General features: G+C 38.4%; 1 protein-coding gene across 7 annotated transcripts in view; it reads right to left on the minus strand.

The window, feature by feature from the left end:
- Positions 1–3,585: 3,585 nt before the first annotated feature.
- LOC128599569 (intermembrane lipid transfer protein VPS13B) overlaps positions 3,586–20,932 on the minus strand; it is a 252,991-nt gene continuing 235,644 nt past the window's right edge. For all 7 annotated transcript variants that reach the window (XM_053611298.1, XM_053611299.1, XM_053611301.1 and 4 more), the window contains 12 exons: positions 18,353–18,499; positions 16,674–16,954; positions 16,453–16,580; positions 16,006–16,223; positions 13,429–13,547; positions 12,333–13,114; positions 11,994–12,170; positions 11,661–11,831; positions 11,351–11,527; positions 11,061–11,163; positions 4,700–4,949; positions 3,586–4,621 (listed from right to left, as the gene is read on the minus strand). In XM_053611298.1, the coding sequence (XP_053467273.1) occupies positions 4,379–4,621; positions 4,700–4,949; positions 11,061–11,163; positions 11,351–11,527; positions 11,661–11,831; positions 11,994–12,170; positions 12,333–13,114; positions 13,429–13,547; positions 16,006–16,223; positions 16,453–16,580; positions 16,674–16,954; positions 18,353–18,499 (2,796 nt within the window). In that variant the 3' untranslated portion in view covers positions 3,586–4,378. The remainder of the gene's footprint in view (positions 4,622–4,699; positions 4,950–11,060; positions 11,164–11,350; positions 11,528–11,660; positions 11,832–11,993; positions 12,171–12,332; positions 13,115–13,428; positions 13,548–16,005; positions 16,224–16,452; positions 16,581–16,673; positions 16,955–18,352; positions 18,500–20,932) is intronic.

A 20,932-nucleotide genomic window follows, 5' to 3' on the forward strand; every position in this document is an offset into this window, starting at 1 on the left:
TTTCCCCTAACGGAATTATCAAATTATACAGCTTTTAATAAAACACAGTGTTCAGGGGCTTTTTGATGTCATAGCACATGATGGTCAGTTTTGAAAACAACACACCAGCAGTGGTACTGACCCGTTGTGTACCTTCAGATGTTCTTCACAAGCTGCTGTATGATGCAACATCTGGTCTTGAAAACTTTTTAAACTTTTTCAAAATAAAAGCCTTAAAATGGCCTTTTCTTTCCAGTTACACCAAATTATTTTTCATAAAACAATTATCTGCAGATAATATTCATCCATGTATTAAGACAGAAATAATAATGGAGATGAACTGGAATTTTGTTCAGCAATACAGAACAGCCATGAAATTATGCCAAACGATAACTTTTAAGTTAAAAAATATTTTTAATAATTTAAATTACGTTTTCAAAGTATAAGTTATGGGTGGACAGTCACACATTACATTTTTACTTGTAAAGAAATTGCCTAAAACCAAACAGCTAAAACGTTAAATGTTGTTCCATATTTTTGAGATGTACTATATATATACTTTTAAAAACTATATTTTTTAATAAAAAAAAAATACAGATGGACAAAATAAGTAGACATCACATCACTGACTTTACCTGACTGTCTTTACCTTGTTCTCATCTATCTATACTCCTCATTCATTTATTAAGTAGCCTAGGAACTTAACAGATCTTTCATGAAATTCACACTTTTTATATAAATTATTGGCTAGAATTTGGATATCATGATTGAGAGCATTTGGCTGTGCAAAAAAAGCGGTGAGCCATCTAGTGCAGTGAGCATGTTAAGGGAACAAGAAGGAAACTCAACATCTCAGCTGTAGTTTGATCAATGAATTTTCCAGCTACACCAGAATCAACAAGAGCTGAGATGAAGTGCAATTTGGAGCACCAGGACAACTTTACAGACTGAGAGATATGCTTACTTTCAATTATGGGAGTAATATTGTGGCTCACCTGGTCATAACTCTCTCAGGTCTGAGGAGACACAGAGATATTCCTTTGGCTCCACTGTAAAAACATAGACCCAGGTGTGTCATTAATTTTCACAGCAGATGAGGCTTTTTGTGTGACTTCCAATGGCTCCAGTTTGTTTCTGGGGGAGACCGATCGTGTGGGAGCAGGGAGGATACGGCCTTGGCCTATGGTCCTGATTTAGATTATCAGCAGGCTTGCTTGGTTCGGAGCATGTCATTAAGGCATTAAAACACAGTCTTCAGCACAGGTTCATTATAGCCACTCGCTGCAGCCAAAGTACAAAATGTCAATGAGAATTCAACAGTATAGTTTACCTTGCTTCAAAATGAGCAATCTTTGTTACCAGCTGCTCCTGCTTGCCTTAAAAATTATATCTTGTTTCATACAACACTTCCAATATAATGTTTAGAAATAACTACCTTCAAGCAAGAATTTTTTGTTAGTTTTTTTCTTGTTTATTTTAATACTGCTGTATATTTTTATTATACATTTTTTAGACTGTGTTGTGTGAAAATATCAAGAATACAGCATTATCCTACGATTAACCTGATAAAATATTTTAAAATCGAACTGTGTCAGGGAAAAAGTGAAACAGCTTTTTCCTAATCTGTTGTTCTTGATGATCAGATGCATGACTTTATGCAAAAGTGTGACACTGCCATGTGGAATATCAGCATTTCTTCCTGTTTCACTAAACCTGTTCACACACAATTAACCTGAACCCCTGATGGGTTTGTTTTCATTGTAAGGCCTAGTCACATTATTCTGGCTATTGGTATAAGCTTTTAAGGTTCTAAATACATATACAGGTGCATTAGAATATTGTGGAAAAGTTATTATTTTTTTCCATAATTTAATTCAAAAAGTGGAACTTTCATATATTCTTGATTCATTACACAAACTGAAATATTTCAAGCCTTTTTTTGTTTTAATTTTGTTGATTATGGCTTACAGCTCATGGAAATCAAAAATCCAATATCTCAATGTTGACCTGAGAAGAGCTCTAATAAGCTAATTAACTCAAAACACCTGCAAAGGTTTCCTGAGCCTTTAATCTCTTACTCTGATTCAGTACACACACTTTTCAGATGAAAGTAAATTTTACATTTCATTTGGAAATCAAGGTCCCAGAGTCTGGAGGAATAGTGGAGAGGCACAGAATCCAAGTTGATTGAAGAACAGTGTGACGATTCCACAGTCAGTGATGATTTGGGGTGCAACGTCATCTGCTGGTGTTGGTTCACTGTGTTTTCTCAAGTTGAGAGTCAATGCAGCTATCTACCAAGAGATTTTAGAGCACTTCATGCTTCCATCTGCTGACAAGCTTTAGGGAGATGCTGATTTCCTTTTCCAGAAGGACTTGGCACCTGCCCATAGTGCCAAAACTACTAGTAACTGGTTTGCTGATCATGCTATTACTGTGCTTGATTGGTCAGCCAACTCACCTGACCTGAACCCCATAGAGAATCTATGGTGTATTGTCAAGAGGAAAATGAGAGACCCCAGACCCAACAATACAGATGAGCCGAAGACCACTATCAAAGCAACCTGGGCTTCTATAACCCCTCAGCAGTGCCACAGGCTTATTACTTCCATGCCATGCCGCATTGATGCAGCGTAATTTGTGCCAAAGGAGCCCTGAACAAGTATTGCGTGCATAAATTAACATACTTTTCAGAAGGTCGACATTTCTGTATAATAAATTCTTTATTCTAATATTTTGAGATACTGGATTTTTTATTTCCTTGAGCTGTAAGCCGTAATAATAAAGATAAAAAAAAAACAAAAAGGTTTGAAATATTTCACTTTGTGTGTAATGAATATAGACTATATGAAAGTTCCACTTTTTGAATTAAATTACTAAAAAAAAGTTTTCTACGATATTAAAATTTTTTGAGATGCACACAATTATTTTATGTATATATATATATATATATATATATATATATATATATATATATATATATATATATATATATAGAACACACAAGATCTACAATTGCAGTAAATCAACAGAGCACCAGGGAAGAAACCCAGCATCTGGTGATGTCTTCAGTCACTGACTGCAGAAGGTTTGCAGCAAAGTATTAAAATGTTATTTTATTTTAGAATTGTTAGTTTGTTCAATTACTTAATTTTTTTTTGCCACTATTAGTAATCATTTGTTGTGTATGCAGTTGTATATGAATGACTGATTTGTAATTGCAGCCAAGGGTGGTTCATCGGCAAAGTACAGAGTAAAGGGTCTGAATACTTGAGTATTGAGTAAATGTCATATTTTGGGAAGATAAAGACCCAAGGCATGAGATCTGGGCTTATTTTACTTTAATTAAAAATTCAAAAAAAAAAAAAAAATGTGTGTGTGTATATATATATATATATATATATATATATATATATATATATATATATACACACACACACACACACACATTCTTTTTTTTTTTTTTTTTTTTATAATTAAAACAAGCCCAGATCTCATGCCTTGGTGTATATTTTTTTTTATATATATATATATATATATATATATATATATATATATATATATATATATATATATATATATATATTTATAACAATAACAAATTTATAATACAGAAGTGTATACATATCAAGTGTCCATTTACAATGGCTAATAAGGTTAATCTAATCAGCATTTAACAACAATATTCTTTAAAAAAATAAAAAATAAAAATAAAATAAAAACCCATTTGGACTAAGAACCAGCTCACAAGGTTTAAAAACGTTCCAAATTAAAATGTAATTTTCTTTCACAGTCAGATAAAAAAAAAAGGCCCCCAAATTTCTTAAAGTTAGACACAACCATACATGTATAAATGGAACTTTCACACAACAACTATATTTATCAAACATTTTTTGCAGCATAAAAATATGGCATAGGCATAATCAGAAGGATGCATAAGACATAACTGTACATACAAACAGAGTGTGCATCTTCTATGTAAACATTTAAATAGGCAAACAATTTGCTATTATTTAGACATCTGGATCCCATTCTGCTTTTTATGTCCACGCTGCTGTGTCTTTGTAATATGACGAAGAGATACACACAAGACTGCATTAGGCTTTGGTTTTATCTTTAATAAATTAATTTCATAATGTACTGAAATCTCTCCATTTTCTTAATTCTTGTTCAACTGCTTTTGCCTCTTTTCTTTCCACCACCATTTTTTTTTTTCATGTTTACTCCGAATTGCTTAGAAAATTATCTAAATAATAAATCTGAAACAACTCTCAGAGATGACCATGACTGACATGTGACCTCAGATCATCAGTGGCTGTCAATGTAAAAGTCAGTGCTTGGATTAACACTCACTAATTCTATGCTTATATATGTGCACCGGAGGACACTTTAAATATTTTCAGTTGAAGCCAATGCCCAATGCCTTATTCTTCACCATGTTGAATTTACAGATGAAGACTTGGATGTAGGCAGGGTCTGCGCGGTAATTATATGTTTTGGTGATACTTTGGGCTGGTTCAGCTGACATGACGACTGGTGGCTGGAAGAGCGAGGAAGGAGAGAAGTACTGCGACACGCACATTACATAGTCCATCAACCAACGGTACTGCTGCTCAGATAAGCGCTCACGAACACCATCACCCTGAGAGATGGAAAGTGAAAAGAATGAAAATGGATAATTGTGTGTGAGGTAGTCAGGAAAAAAGGACAAAGAGTTTACCTCATTGTTACTGGTAACTCGATGCTGCTGCAGAGTGAGCATGAGTTTTTCAGGGCTGTTTGCATCCTGTTGGCATTGTACCTCAGTAATAGGAAAGGCCTGCTGTTGTGTGTCTTCACACACACTCACAATAAAAAGCACCTCCCCACTTAGGAGCAGGCAGCCAGCATGCTCCTGCCCTGAACTGCTCATCATGCGCACACACAGTGCCATGTGTACTTCCTGATGCCCCACAGACTGCATCATTTTCCTATAGTAAAACACATGCACACACCCAGTAAATGCAGCAAATGAAATATAGAATGTACATACACAATCACAAAAATATTAGGAGGATTATCCATCCAATAGTCCTGGTGAATTATTGCAACAAGTCTCAGCCCAAGTAAAGTCACGTAGTAACAGCTATTTGAATTGTTTTGTACAAAAATAATTGAATAACAGGTTAACTTCACTGTGTAGTGTATAAAATGAGTACACGCTGCACACAGTATAGGGAATATTCCTCTGCAATCATCTACTCAGTTTTTAAAATACACAGTAAGAATCCAGCCATCAAACACTCCAACTGCATTGAATATACAAAACATAGACACGGTTGCCAGTATATTAGGTATACCAACTACTATACAGTATACTATACTCAACCTTGTGGTGACCAGAGATGCAGATGGGGTTGCTAGATTTTTGCCAACAGTTATATACAATCATAAGAAAAAGAAAGTACACCCTCCTTTAATAAAATGTTTTTATTTATCACGGCCTAAATAACAATTCTGTGGCCCTCACCAACTTCTATAAAGAATCAAATATCCTCTGGTTACATTTCAATATGTAATCTTTTTTTTTTCCTTTACATGAGACAATGGCAGCACAAAGTAAAAAAACAAACAAACAAACAAAAAAAACCCCAAAACATTAAGGTGTCCCAATATTATATATTATAATGACCCCAAATATATCGCCAAAGCAACAAAGATGTTCAAACCAGAAGTTTGAAGTATTTTGCATGGATAAGTTATCCAAGTATTCTCAGACACTATATTACAACTTTGTTATACATAGATGAATAGGAGATACAGTGGGGGACATATGTACTGAACACGTCAACATTTTTTTCAGTACATACATTTCCAATGAGGCTATTCACATGAAATTTTCACCAGACTTTGGTATTAACTCAAGAAATCCACACACACACAAAGAAATCCAAACATTAAAGTCCATAAATTATGTTATGTGTAATAAAGAGGAATGACAGGGAAAAGTATTGAACACGCTAAGTGAAATTTATTTAATACTTAGTGGAGAAGCCTTTGTTTGTAATGACAGCTTCAAGATGCTTCCTGTAGGAAGAAATTAATCAGCCGCAATATTCAGGTGTCATTTTGGCCCATTATTCTAAACACATTGTCTTTAAAACTTGTTCAATTAGATTCAAGTCAGGTGATTGACTGGGCCATACTAACATCTTGATTTTTTTCTCTGAAACCAGTTGAGAGTTTCCTTTGCTGTATGCTTTGGATCATTGTCCTGCTGGAAGGTCCATCCAGGTCTCATCTTCATCATCCTGGTGGATGGCAGCAGATTCTTCTCAATAATCCCCTGGTAAAGGGCTCCATTCATCGTTCCTTCAATTATATGAAGTCTTCCAGTACCATGTGATGAAAAACAGCCCCACACCATGATGCTTCCACCTCCAAACTTCACTGTTCATATAGTGTTTTTAGGGTTATGTGCAGTGCCATTTCTTCTCCAAACATGGTGTGTAGTATGACAGCCACAAAGTTCAATTTTGCTCTCATCTGACCAGACTACACTCTTCCAGTATTTCATAGGCTTCTCCAAATGAGTTGTATCAAACCTTATATGAGCTTCGATATGCCTTTTCTTTTCTTTAGTAATGGAGTCTTGCGGGGTGAGCATGAGCAGTGGAGTGCATTGCCTATTGTTTTCTCTGTGACAATGGTGCCTGCTGCCTCCAAGTTATTCTAGAGCTCTTTCCAAGTGATCCTTGGCTCTTGCACTACTCTTGTGACTCCCTGGTCAGAAACCTTGCGAAAAGGTCCTGTGCGTGGCCGGTTGATGACTGAGTGATGTTGCTTCCACTTGCGGATAATGGCCCCCAATGGTGCTTACTGGAAGATTCAGAGGTTTTGAAATACGTCTGTATGCGATCCCATCAATATGTTTCGCAACAATAAGGTTGCGAAGGTCTTGGGAGAGCTCTTTGCTTTTACCCATCATGAGATGTTTCTTGTGTGGAACCTTGGTAACAAAAAGCCTTTTTAGAGACCATCAATTTACTAACCCAGCTTATATTAATTTGCACAGATAGGAGGTATAATTGCTTTCATATTTCAGCTGTTTCCTTGCCTTACCTTGACTTGGAGAACTGCTTTTTCTTAATGTGTTCAATACTTTTTTTCCTGTGTCATTCCACTTTATTACACATAACTTTATTTATGGACTTTAATGCTGTGATTTCTTTATATTTGTGGATTTCTTGAGTTAATACTGATGTCTGGTGAAAATTTCACGTGAATAACCTCATTGGAAATATATTTACTGAAAAAAAGTTGACGCGTTCAATACTTATTTTCCCCACTATAAATATTGATTTAGAAACCAGTTTTATGCACTTCTTAATTAATGTTTTATCTTTTGAAAAAATCTGTTAAAATAAAACTATACTACCTATATACAGTATATGGTATGTTGTGGGATGTTTTCCTTGTTTATTTGAATATTTGATTCATTACATAATTCTGTGACATGAAAACATTATTCTGAGAATATGTATTATGACGTTGTGTGAAGAAGTGTTCTATTTTGTTTGGTCTATCACTGTCACTCAAGGTCTCCTCCTATGCCTAGGAAATGGTATTCCTGAAATGCGGGGGTTATAACATGTGGATTTGTGGACTACCCAAAGATGTTTCTAACTAAGCTGTGTTTTTAGAGGCACGTCAGGTCAGACACCATACATACTCTGGAGACACAGAAACTAAACTGTAATTTTCAGGTCCTGCTACAAATGTCCTACAGTGTTCAAGTATGAACAAGGACATTCAGAGGCTATATGCTTTGGGTCAGTGAACCATCGTCCCGGTCTGAAGTTGTGTTTAATCCAGAGATGTTGGCACCACCATGCTTCAGTGTAGGGATGGTATTAGCCAGTTCACTTTCTCAGACCAAAGTTTAATTTTTCTCTCATCAGACCAGAAAAACCATTTCCCCATTCTCTCAGAGTCCTGCCAAAGTGCCTGCCATATGCCCTTTACTCAGTAGTGGCTGGCATCTATCCACTTGTCCATAAAGGCCTCTTGGCTGAAGTAGTTCTGAGATGGATGTTCTTCTGGCAGGTTCCTCCATCTCTGTGACTTATGTAGCTCTGTTAGAGTTTCCACTGGGATACTGATCACCTCCCTGACCAAGGCCCTGGTGATCCTAAACTTCAAATTTTACACTGATGGAGTTCACTGTGCTCCTTTGTACATTCAAAGGTTTATAGATGGTTTTACACCCTCGCCCAGATCCATGTCTTGACATAATTTGATTGTGGAGGTCTATGAGGGGTTCTCTTTGGACATGGCATGGCTTTTAGTCTGACATGCACTGTGAATTGTGGGACCTTATACACACAGGTGTGAAGCTTTATAAATCATGTCCATTTGCCACAGGTGAATTCCAAGTGTACTTGAATTCGCCACAGGTGAACCCCAGTCAAGTTTTAGAGACAATCAAAATAAACAGGATATACATGGCCAAGACACTTTGGAATGTCTTAGTCAAGGGTCAAAACATTTAGCTAAATGAGAGGTTGCAGTTTTTGATTTTTAATAACTGTCAAAAAGTTCTAAAAATATTGCTTTGTCATTATGGATTATTGTGTGTGGATTAATGGCTAGGGACATTTCTAAAGCTTTAAGGTATGAGGGGTTCAGACCCCAGAGGCTTCATTTGTGTTTTTTTCCCAAGTTGTCCGAAATGATCTAAAATTTGTTCAGGTTGGTGTCTTCCTGGTTTAATTATGGCAACCCTTATGAGTGAAAATCAGGATTAGCTGAAGTCTAAGGAAAAACATTGAATTCACTGGGTTTCTCCCCTCCCTATGATGGTAAATGGTCTGCAATTATATAGCGCTTTTTTTTTTTTTTTTACCTTAGCAGTTCCAAAGCACTTCACATTCTCATTCACCCATTCACACACACACCAATGGTGTGTGTGTGAAGCTGCCATGCAAGGTGCTAACTTGCCATCGGGAGCAACTTGGGTTCAGTGTCTTGCCCAAGGACACTTCGGCATGTGGAGTCATGTGGGCCAGGAATCGAATCGCCAACATTATGATTAGTGCACAACCTGCTCTACCACCAGAGCCACAGCCACCCATGATGGTTTCTGTTAGATTGATGTTACTACAGTAAAGGTACATTAATCAATTTATTTTCTATAATAAAGCTGAAATGGTACAACTTGCTACATATTATATGAAAAATTCTTGTTCTTCCTTCCACAGGCCACAGAAACATTTTTACCAATAATCTGGTTTTAAATGCAGACTACTTGTGGAAAGCTGCTGTCTTATCTGACTACTATGAAACTTACTGCTTGACCTGTCTAAAATTAACAAGAGAAAATAGAAAGACAACTAAATAAATTTGTTTACAAAGTAAGGAAAGTTTAGCTTGATTATATGGCTTGGATAACCTTAATTTAATTTAGGGTTGTATGTATTTATTTCTATTTTATAGGCAGGGGGTCCTAAACTAGGTGACCACATGGGGTCACTTAATTTACAAAAGGCGTAACAAGAGAAAGTCACAATCTCCTGTGTTATTTCATTAAATTATTTTACAAATTGATATTTGAAATTTCAAAGACAGATTTTGTCTGCTAATATTTTTAAATATTACTGGGGGTCACATTCAGACAAGATACACTTAAATTAATAAAGCAATGTCCTGAAAATACCAGTGGAATAAGCAACTAGTACTGTTTAACAAAAATAAATAAATAAATAAATAAATAAATTTAATTAAAGGGGGGGGGGGGACGATATAAAGGTGGAGTTTCTTTATGCCTTCTATCCCTAGCATTAATTTTTCATATAAAATGCTGCATTAAAATTACTGCCCCTATTATTTCAATACAACAATTTCAATGCATTACTTTTCACAATTACAAATCATGGCTAATTACAATAAAAGTAAGCTGTTCAACAGAAAAGATTACACAAAATTCCCATAGGAAGGTATGAGGGCACTTAATTCCACCCCAATGTGCACATGAATCTACTCGCTATTCAATTTGATAAATTTTATAAACACAGTCTCTGTTCTGGGGACTCTATAAATTGTTCGACTGAAACATAACGAGTGTGGCTGGTGTCATTTGAAAGCTACTAAAACTCTAGATAGATAATAATAAAAAGTGCAAAAACTGAAGGGGTCTAAATACTTTTCTGAACTCACTACACACTCCCCTTTTTTCAAATATTTGGGTTTGAGATCAAAATATGAATATGAAATGACTGATCAGAATTTTAGCTTTCATTTCATATTTAAAACCCACCAATTTTTCAAATGATCAAAAATATTGGAACATGTGATTGATAGGTGTTTCTTGTTGCTCAGGTCTGCCCTTTTAGATTCATTGTTTAAACAATTAATAGCTCTGCATGTCTACTCTTTGTTTGTTTTGCCTGCCTGTGAAGACAAATATTAAGTGTCATTGACGTTAAGACTATCTGTTCAAATACTTTTGCTCACCTAAAAACTGGGGGGCTGCCACCAAAGTTTCTAAGTTGTTTAACAAATCTAGATGTAAATATCAGGAAATGAAAGCTGAAATTCTAATTTATCATCTATTCTCATATACATCTTTTGATCTCAAACACAAATGTCTACATTGCAATACATTCTGCATATAAACTATAGTAAAAGCTCAAAATATTTAAAGTGATAATGAATTCACTATAAATTTTTAGATTAGACTTTTGATTTTTTGTTTGGTCATTTTATTTTATCTTTGCTCATGCATTGGTGCCCATAATTATTCTGGAGTTGACCTGATCAAATATAAAGGTAGTAAAAACTTGCATACTGGATACTACGGACAAATCCTTTATAGGGCTCTGTGAGCAAAGTGCTTCTGGGTTCACCAGTTACAATCTCAGAAGCACTTGACTGCACAGCTGATCAAGGTTTTGTAACCAAATGTTCTTTTTCTCTGAAAACTTTGTGTTTTCACTACAATTTCTCTCTCTCTCTCTCTCTCTCTCTCTCTCTCTCTCTGTGTGTATGTGTGGGTGTGCATGTGTGTCTGTGTGTGTCTGTGTGTGTATACAAGCATGTATTACCAAACATATTTGAGATGACTATTGGGTCCATCTGCTGATTTTAACTCTGTAGGTGGGTATAGCTGCTTTGGCAAGTGCCAGAGCCCAGCACCATGCAGAATACCTGCAAATACATACACTTTAATAATATGCTGGTGCTAAATATACATGTACTTTACAATCTTCTGAAGCAATGACCACATTAAAATTTCACCCCAATATGAATCAAACTCTTTGTAGCACATTTATTTACAGCAGACATCTGTAAAACTTATGTAGTACTTCAAATATAACTGCAATCACACACACACCGTATCCTGTCTGTGACACAAACTCAGCAGCACCTCCGATTGGTTTGGTAAAAATTCCCACAATGCCTTTCCCCACTCCAGAGATGACACCACGGGCGGTACTGGCAGCTGTGCTATGGGCCTCTACAGACCTTGTAAATGTTTGCATTGGCTGGTCCACGATACCTGCTATTGCTCCTACAAAGTACACAGACAGACAGACAGAAATGCAAACACATATGTACACACACACTGCAGTCAGTATGGAATAAGCTAATGGTTAAACTAGAGTGAAAGAGAGTGTGCATATGCTAGCGTGAGGGTGACTGACCCAGCAAGCTGAGTCCCAGGCAGGAAAGGCCTTGGCGCAGGCCATGACCCAGAGTTTCTGGGAGTTGTCTCCTCCACTCCTCCTGGCGCATGTAATATTCCTCATCAAAAGACAGTCTGTCCATGTTCCGTGCTAGACTTGTGGCCAAGTTGGTAATGGATGTCAGAGTGCCTACACAAGGACAAGTGTGTGGGTGGGGGTTTAGAGACATCAACTTTGGTGTGTATTTTGTATTTGTTTTTTGTACATTTTAAATACTATTAGCAGAAGGTGTGAAAATTCAAAGGCAATATACCTGTCTAAGTGTGGAAACAGTAGTTGAAGTGCTTTTACCTTTTGAAATGTGTCTGACAAATGAGCTGGTTCCACGAGACACACCACTGACAAAGGCTCCAGGACCACGTGTTAGTCCTTCATATGGCAACCTAAAAAAATCAGCCACTCCATTTCCAATACTACGTACCAGGCTTGCAGGACTGCCCAGGATCTCCAAAGAACCCACAACCCAACCTACACAGACCGGCCAAACACACAAACACACACTATTCGGCTTGTTGGAACAAGAGCAAATCAGACAACAGCAGAGTTTTACTGTATTCCTAGCTAGAGATTAGAAAAATTATCAAGCTTGAATGTGTGAGCATATGCAGTGTAACAGAATGAGCAACACACCTGCTCTGAAAAGGGTTCCTGCAGCATAGTGCAATGTTAGTGCATGTATGAGTTGACGTGGAGTGGTAAAGATTGGCCCCCTTTCAAAAATGGAGAAGGAAAGTGGTGTGTGGTCTGAGGCAATATAGAGCTTCAGAGAAGCATGTATACTGATCAACAGAATGACTGGCTCAATTAGTAGTCGCTGTAGTTGGACAGGCCAAACAAGTGTCTGCATTGACTGGTAAACCTGCACAGGTATAATGAGACTGGGGTCTCCCAACACTCTCTTGTTTCCCACAGTAGAAACAGGTACATAGGTGTGGAACAGTGTTTTCAGGTAGTATATGAAGGTGTCCTCCAGATAGATGCGGGCTGGTTTAAGCTTGAAGCTGACCTGTTCTAGGTGGTACCCATTGCTGGACAGTGTGAGGCCCACACACAGGAAGCACATCTGGCGTAACTCCTCCAAAGCCCCAGGATTCAGGACCAAGTCCCTACTGGCCATCCAAGAATCTGTGTCTGATAACTGCTCCTGACACAGCAGGACAGGAAAATGAAAACTGGAGCAGCTGTAAAGCTGATTGTCCACCCGCAGGCTGCCACACAGTACATGCACATGGTGGCCATGAGTGGTGGGTGTGTCACCTATAGTGTGCTCTGGTAAGGGCAGCACTACCAAAAGCTTAGACATGGTCAAACGCAAGAGCTCCACTGAGCCAGTCAGACTCGTGATGTCATCACAAAGTGCCACGCTAACCTCACTTAGTATCACACGGAAGGACAGCATCTGATTAGACACTCTGTCATAAAGCAAACAGACAGACAAAAACAAGAGAAAAATAAATACAGCATCAATTGTTGGTACAAAGACAATGTGAAAGACAAGGAAACCCACTCACTAAATATCTACTGAGGAACAAACTGATTATATAGTCACTCACTGTCTTATATGATGTTAGCTAACATGTCTTTAACATGATGTTTTTGTTTGTGATGTGTAGTAGGTTCTGTGAAAATATAATATTAAAGTACTGCGCATATATTTTGGTTGGGTGTATTTGGATATTATGTCGGTGTATTATTTGGCTATTATGTCGGTGCTTGCGTTGTGTACCTTTGGTGTCGGCTGATCACAGCATCATCACAGCTCTCAGGTGCAAGGGTGAGGATAATGGTGCCACTCTGATAAGCTACAGTTACATACAGACAGCCAAAACCTGGCAAAAATGTTACCTACAGAACACACAAAACACAAGCACACATGTTTGCAAGTATCCTTGTGAGGACCTTCAAATCAATACAGTTATTAAAGCAGATAACTTATGAAATGCTACACCTAAATCTAACCCTAACACAATCAGAAAAATACTGAACAAGTATAGCTTTCATGGAAGGGTGGCTAGGAAAAGCCCCTTCTCACCAAAAAGAATATGGCAGCATCACTTAGGTTTGCAAAATTGCATCTGAACAAAAGAATAAGTTATGGAACAATATCCTTTGGACCAAGCTGGAGATGTCTGATCATGCACAGTTTGGTGTAACCCAAACATAGCGTAACATTACAAACACCTCATACCAACTGTCAAGCATGCTGATGAAGGGGTGATGATTTGGACTTGTTTTGTAGCCACAGGACCTGGGAAACTTGCAGTCTTTGAGACAATGATGAACTCCATTTTATACCAGAATATTTTTGAGACAAGTGTGAGGCCAACTGTCCAGCAGCTTAAGTTGGGCCAAAATTGGGTCATCCAAGAGGACAATGATCCCAATCAAACCAGCAAATTGACATCTGAATGGCTAAAGAAGAAAAAAATCAAGGTGTTGGTAAGGCCAAGTCAAAGTCCAGACCTCAACCCTGTTGAGATGCCATGGTGGGATCTTAAGAAAGCTGTGCATAAACTAATATCCTCAAACATCAAGGAACTGAATCAATATTTTAAAGAAGAGTGGGCCAAAATTTCTCCAAAACATTATGAGACTCCTAGAGAAAACGGTTACTTTAAGTTATTAAAGTAGTTTCTAAAGGTGGTTCTACATAAATTATAAGGTGTACTTATTTTTCCCCACCTGGTTTCTGAATGTTTGTTTACTTTTTGAAAAAAACTATGACATATTAAAATCTGTTATTTTTTGTTGTTGTCACATGAGGTAATTTGTTTCTAGAAGCTGGTGATGACACAAAAGTATTAGAAAGGAAAGGCCAATTGTATTGTTGTTGCAATACACTGAAAACATTTGGGTCTGAGATCAAAAGATGAATACGACACAATAGGTCAGAATTTCAGCTTTCATTTCTTGATATATATACATCTAGATGTGTTAAACAACTTAAATTCTGGCACCTTTGGTGGCAGACCACTCAATTTTTATGTGAGCAAAAGTATTAGAACAAATCTTGATGTAAACAACATTTAATATTCAGTTGCATATCCCTTGCTTGCTATAACTGTATATCAAGCCATCAACCCACTGACATCACCAAATTACTACTTCTTATTTGATGCGTTTCCACGCTTGTACCACAGCTTCTTTCAGATGTTGTTTGTTTGGGGAGGTTTCTCCCTTCAGTCTCCTCCTCAGAAGGCAAAATGCATGCTTAACTGGATTAAGTTATGTCTGGTGATTGATTTGACCAGTCTAAAACCTTCTGCTTTTCCCCCGATTAAGTCCTTTGTAATTTTGGCAGTGTGTTTTGGGTCATTGTCTTGCAGTATGATTATCCCAAGTTTCTCCCAGTTAGATTGGATGCATTACTCTGTAAACTGGCAGACAGAATGTTTCTATATACTTCTGAATTCATTCTGCTGCTACTATCATGTGTTACATTATCAATAAAGATTAATGAGCATGTCCCATAAGTAGCCATGCAAGCCCAGGTCATGACACTACCTACTCTGTGCTTGACTGATGAGCTCGTTTATTTTGGATCCTGAGCAGATCTTTTATTTCTCCACACTTTAGCCTTTCCTTCACTTTGATAGAGGTTAATCTTGGCTCTAGAACATTTGTGGCACATCTTTGTATTTCTTTGCAAATTCCAATCTGGCCTTCTGACTCTCACTGCTGATGAGTGATTTGCATTTTGTGGTATGGCCTCTATAACTTCTTCGAAGTTGGATTGTGATGCCTTCACCCCTGTCTGGTGGAGGTAATTGCTGATGTCATTCACTGTAGTTTTTGGGGGGTTTCTTCACAGCTCTTACAATGTTTCTGTCATCAACTGCTGTTGTTTTCCTTGGCCAACCTGTTCGATGCCTGGTTGGTCTGATCCATCATCTCTTATTCACCTTTTGAACTCAAACTCAAATAATACATAAATATCTCATTTCAGAAATGAAGTACTCTTGTTGTAGCTTGTGAACCAGATGCCCGTGTTTCTCGCTCAGTTGCTTTATGGATATAGCAGCGTGCACACTGTACTACCTGGAGAGATCCTTTCTGAAGTTGACCTGATCCCCAAATCTTGATACTGGTACACTAGGTCATGCACTAAGAGTACTATCAGTCTAAAGAAAACCTTGCTGGGGATTTAATATAGTATGAAAAGCACACAGACAACACAAGATTACTTATTATTATTATTTTTTAAGTCCTAATTTAAGTACTTACTCTCCAAATCAAAATAAAAACAGCTCTCCATCGATGAGGAGCAGCAAGCTACTACTGAAATAAACAATGAAGTTTATACCTGTGTGCCAGGGTTGTTAATGTCAATGTCATCAGTCCATTTGGGTGTGGGAGAAGTGGCCGTAGGGCTGGGTGGATCAGAGGCGATGCTGAGCACCACTGTGGGCAGTGCATCTCTCTGTCTGCATTCAGGGAAACTGGAGGAATGGTAGTACAGCTCATGGTGCACAGAGCACAGAGAGGGCACCCTCCTACAGAACACTTCTACCCTAGCAGGCTCTGATAAACATAGCATGTGCAAACACACACGCACACACACACACACACACACACACACACACACACACACACACACACACACCATTAATAATATACTGAGCATTTAAAACTGTTGTAAGATTTTTCATAGTAGAGATCCATTCATTGTGGCTCTTTTTGAAGGAGTCATGTGAATGTTTTTTAAGGCCGAGTTGTCTCTTTCCTAGACATATATGTATACACACAGTACCCCTAAGGTTTTCCTTCAGCAGCAGGGCTCTAGGACAGCGATTATGGATCAGCATACGGGGACATGGGTCCTCACTCACAGCTATGTAGTTGATTCCTAAATGCTCCATATACGTCACAACCAGGGCCCTAAAACATATGCACATAAGCACAAAGAGGAAATTATTAGAGAAGAGATAAAAAAGATAGAGATTCGGTGCTTTCCTGCAAGTCTTGACCTACCTGGTGGTGAGGGGGGTGTCAGCATTCTGCTGTATGGGCACAGCCATACTTTGTCTGGGAAAGTCAGGTCGCACAGTGACTGGCAGGCTCCATAATTTCTCATCCTGCTTGGACTCTACCATGCAGCTGAGAAGAATTCGCTTTTGGGGTAGCAGAGAGGCAAGATCTTCTGTAGGGCTCTCTCTCAACACATCCCAGCAAGGCACTGCACACCTAGAAGGACTGCCAGCTTCTGACCCAGGGCCCAGTGTCCACACACTTGTGTGCGAGGGACTATATGGCTAGAGTGTAAGTGGGGTGTGGCATATGGGACATTAAGATAGTTGACTATGGGAAATACCTGTTCATTAAAAGAAGCATGGGTATAGAGTTGCAATCAAATTTATTCAACCCCCATTACAAATCAAGTTTACAGACTTTCAGCTGTTTTCAATGAACAAATCAAACAAAAGCAATTGAAATAGTTCAACGAATGCTTCAAGTGGTTTCCCCAAATTCAACTGAAATTGCAACTTATAATGACTTCTCCAGTTTAAAAATTATTCAACCCCTTGAACAGAATCCCTCACAACAGCACAAATATGCAAAACAGGTGTTGTCTCTAGCCCACCTGATGCAACTAATCAAGTGCTTCATTAGTTGCACCAGGTGTGCTTGAGTTGGAACACATGAAATAACTGAACTGGCTAGAGGCAGAAAATACATGAAATACCTGGACAGGGCAGAAAATGGAAGCCATCAATGGCTTTAACCAGATTCCTGAGAAGGCAGGTTGTGAAAGACCCACAAGTGACTGCAAAAGACCAGCAACAACACTTGGTGGCAACAGGCGCAGAAAGCTTCCATGCCAGAACTCCAAGACTTACACCACTCTTGACCCAAAAGCACAAGAAAAGCCAGCTCAAAATCATATAAAACAAGCCACAGAAGTTTTGGGAATCTGTTCTGAGGAGCGACGAAACAAAACTGGAACTTTTCAGCATGATGGATCAGCAGTAGGTCTGGAGAAAGAAGAATGAAGTAAGAACACTCTGTCCACAGTCAAGCACTGTGGTGGCTCGGTGAAGCTCTGGGGCTGCTTTGCATTCGCTGGCACTAGAAACCTGCAGCGTGTGGAAGGCAAGATTCATTGAAGTATCAGGAAATCCTAGGAGAAAACATCATGCTGTCTGTGAGGAAGCTGAAGCCTGGGCATCATTGGATCTTCCAACAGGACAGTGATCCCAAGCATACCTCAAATTCGACCAAAAAAGAAGTTGCAGAAGACCTGGAAGATTCTACAGGGCCATCACAGAAGAAGTCGGTTGCAGAACGCAAACCCAAGAATATTACTGAACTGGAGGCCATTGCTCATGAGGAATGGGCTAAGATTCCTCAGGAAGCTGGTGTCTGGCTATGCAGCTCGTTTGCAGCAGGTCATAACAGCAAAAGGGTGCTCTACTATGTACTAAAAATGCTTGCCATGAAGGGGTTGAATAATTTTGAAACTGGAGAAGTCATTATAAGTTGCATTTTCAGTTGAATTTGGGAAAACCACTTGAAGTATTCCTTGTGTTCCAATTGCTTTTGTTTGATTTATTCATTGCAAACAGCTGAAAGTCTGTACATTTTGACAATAAACCTGATTTGCAATGGGGGTTGAATAGTTTTATTTAATTACAACGGTATGTGCACGTTACCTGGTCAAGAGCAGAAAGAGGATGTTCAGACAGCAGTGCTCCGTAATTAATTGTGTGCGTTGTGTTGTTCACCAGAATCGTTTTATCCTCAATCTGTAAGATCTGAATCCCATACCTCACTGTGGAGGACACACAGAACTGGCACAGCTGTTTGGAGGGTTGGGGGTTGGGGTGGGGTGAGACAGAAGGTTTGAGTCAAGCTACTTGACATTATGATTTAAGGCAGGTTTATTTATATATAATTAAAAAAAAAACCACACACAAACAAACAAACAAAAAAAACAACCTCTATTATGAATACAGCCCAATTAGCAATGAACTCTCACCTTCAGCTCCTAGTGACCTGGGACCTCACTCTCGCCTATGTCATCATGTGACATACATTGGGGGACATATGGATTTAGGCCTCATTATAGCACAGAGACAGCGCTAATTAAAGTAGTAAACGACTACTACTGGCCTCTGATCAGTGTTGTGTCTCCTTGCTTGTGTTACTTGACCTTAGTGCAGCTTTTGATACTATAGATCATACTATTCTCCTTGACAGACTAGAAAACATTGTTGGCATTAAGGGAACGGACCTCTCCTGGCTCAGGTCTTATTTGACCGATCGCTATCAGTTCGTAGATGTAACTTTAACCTCGCATACCGAGGTTAAATTTGGAGTTCCACAAGGTTCTGTTTTAGGCCCACTGCTTTTTACTTTATATATGCTACCTCTAGGCCCAATTATTCATAAACATGGAATTAGCTGCCACTGTTATGCTGATGATACACAGCTGTATGTTTCAGCAAAGCCAGATGACCGAGAGCAACTTAATAAAGTTGATTAATGTGTAAAGGACATTAGACGATGGATTCTTATTAACTTCCTCTTACTTAATTCTGACAAGACAGAAGTACTTGTACTAGGAACACGTGTAGCTAGAAGTAAGCTTTCTGGTCACATAGTTACTCTGGATGGTCTTTCTGTTTCGTCATGTGCAGCAGTAAAAGACTTTGGTGTGATTATTGACTCCAGTCTTTCATTTGACGCTCATGTAGATAATATTACTAGGATAGCCTTCTTTCACTACATTATGCAGAAATATTAGTTCATGCATTTTTCACGGCTAGACTAGATTACTGTAATGCCTTACTGTCTGGATGTTCCAGTAGGAACATAAACAAGCTCCAGTTAGTCCAGAATGCAGCTGCTAGTGTCCTTACTAGAACCAGAAGATAGGACCATATCACCCCTATCTTATCCACACTGCATTGGCTCCCAGTGAAATCTCGCATTGATTAAAAAATACTACTATTGACCTATAAAGCACTAAACGTTCTCGCGCCACAGTATCTAAGCAGACTTTTGGTTTTCTATGATCCGTCACGCCTACTTAGATCAAAAGGTGCAGGCTATTTGTCGGTACCTCGAATAGCGAAGGCTACAGCAAGGGGAAGAGCTTTCTCTTACAAAGCCCCACAGTTATGGAACAGCCTTCCAATTAGTGTTCGGGACCCAGACACAGTCTCAGTGTTTAAATCTAGGATGAAAAAGTATTTGTTTACTCAAGCTTACCATGAGTAGACCTTCTTTTAAGCAAAGCACAGTCTTACCTAACAATCTCTCCCTCTCTTTACCTCCCTCTCCATCGAGCCACACATGATTTTATGGAGATGCTAGTGATCCTGACCCTTTCTGCTCTCCAGACCTGCCTGATCCGTTTGGATGCCCTACCTCTGGATAGAGAATCTCATCAACTCCAATTCCGCATGGACATTCTCACTGTGGTTGCTGGGACTACGGTTGCTACTATGGCCCTGAGACTGCAATTACCACATGCAGTTTTGCACTCGGGTCTCCTTTGAACAGTGGACTAGTTCAACAAACAGACTTCATATGAAAACCATAATGAACTTTCCTTTGCTTTTACACTATCCATTGTTACCCAGATGAGGATGGGTTCCCTTCTAAGTCTGGTTCCTCTCAAGGTTTCTTCCACTTAACATCTTAGGGAGTTTTTCCTTGCCACTGTCGCTACCGGCTTGCTCAATTGGGATTAATCCACACACTTAAAAGCTGTATCCTGTGTTTATATATTTCTGTAAAGCTGCTTTGAGACAATGACCATTGTAAAAAGTGCTACACAAATAAAACTGAACTGAATTGAACTGAATTGAATATGTACTGAACGTGTCAAAAAAAATTTCAGTACATATATTTCCAATAAGGCTATTCACAAGAAATTTTCACCAGACTTTCACCAGACTAACTCAAGAAATCCACACACACACAAAGAAACCCAAACATTAAAGTCCATAAATGAAATTATGTGTAATAAAGAGGAATGACACAGGAAAAAAGTATTGAACACGCTAACTAAAATTTATTTAATACATAGTGGAGAAGCCTTTGTTTGTAATGACCGCTTACACTTCATGTAAGAAGAAATTAATTGGCCGCACTATTCAGGTGTGATTTTGGCCCATTCTTATAAACATATTGTCTTTAAATCTTGTTCAATTGGATTCAAGTCAGGTGACTGACTGGGCCATTCTAATGCCTTGATTTTTTTTTCTCTGAAACCAATTGAGAGT

Source organism: Ictalurus furcatus, chromosome 23 (genome assembly GCF_023375685.1).
Source record: "Ictalurus furcatus strain D&B chromosome 23, Billie_1.0, whole genome shotgun sequence".
Classification (NCBI taxonomy): Eukaryota; Metazoa; Chordata; class Actinopteri; order Siluriformes; family Ictaluridae; genus Ictalurus; species Ictalurus furcatus.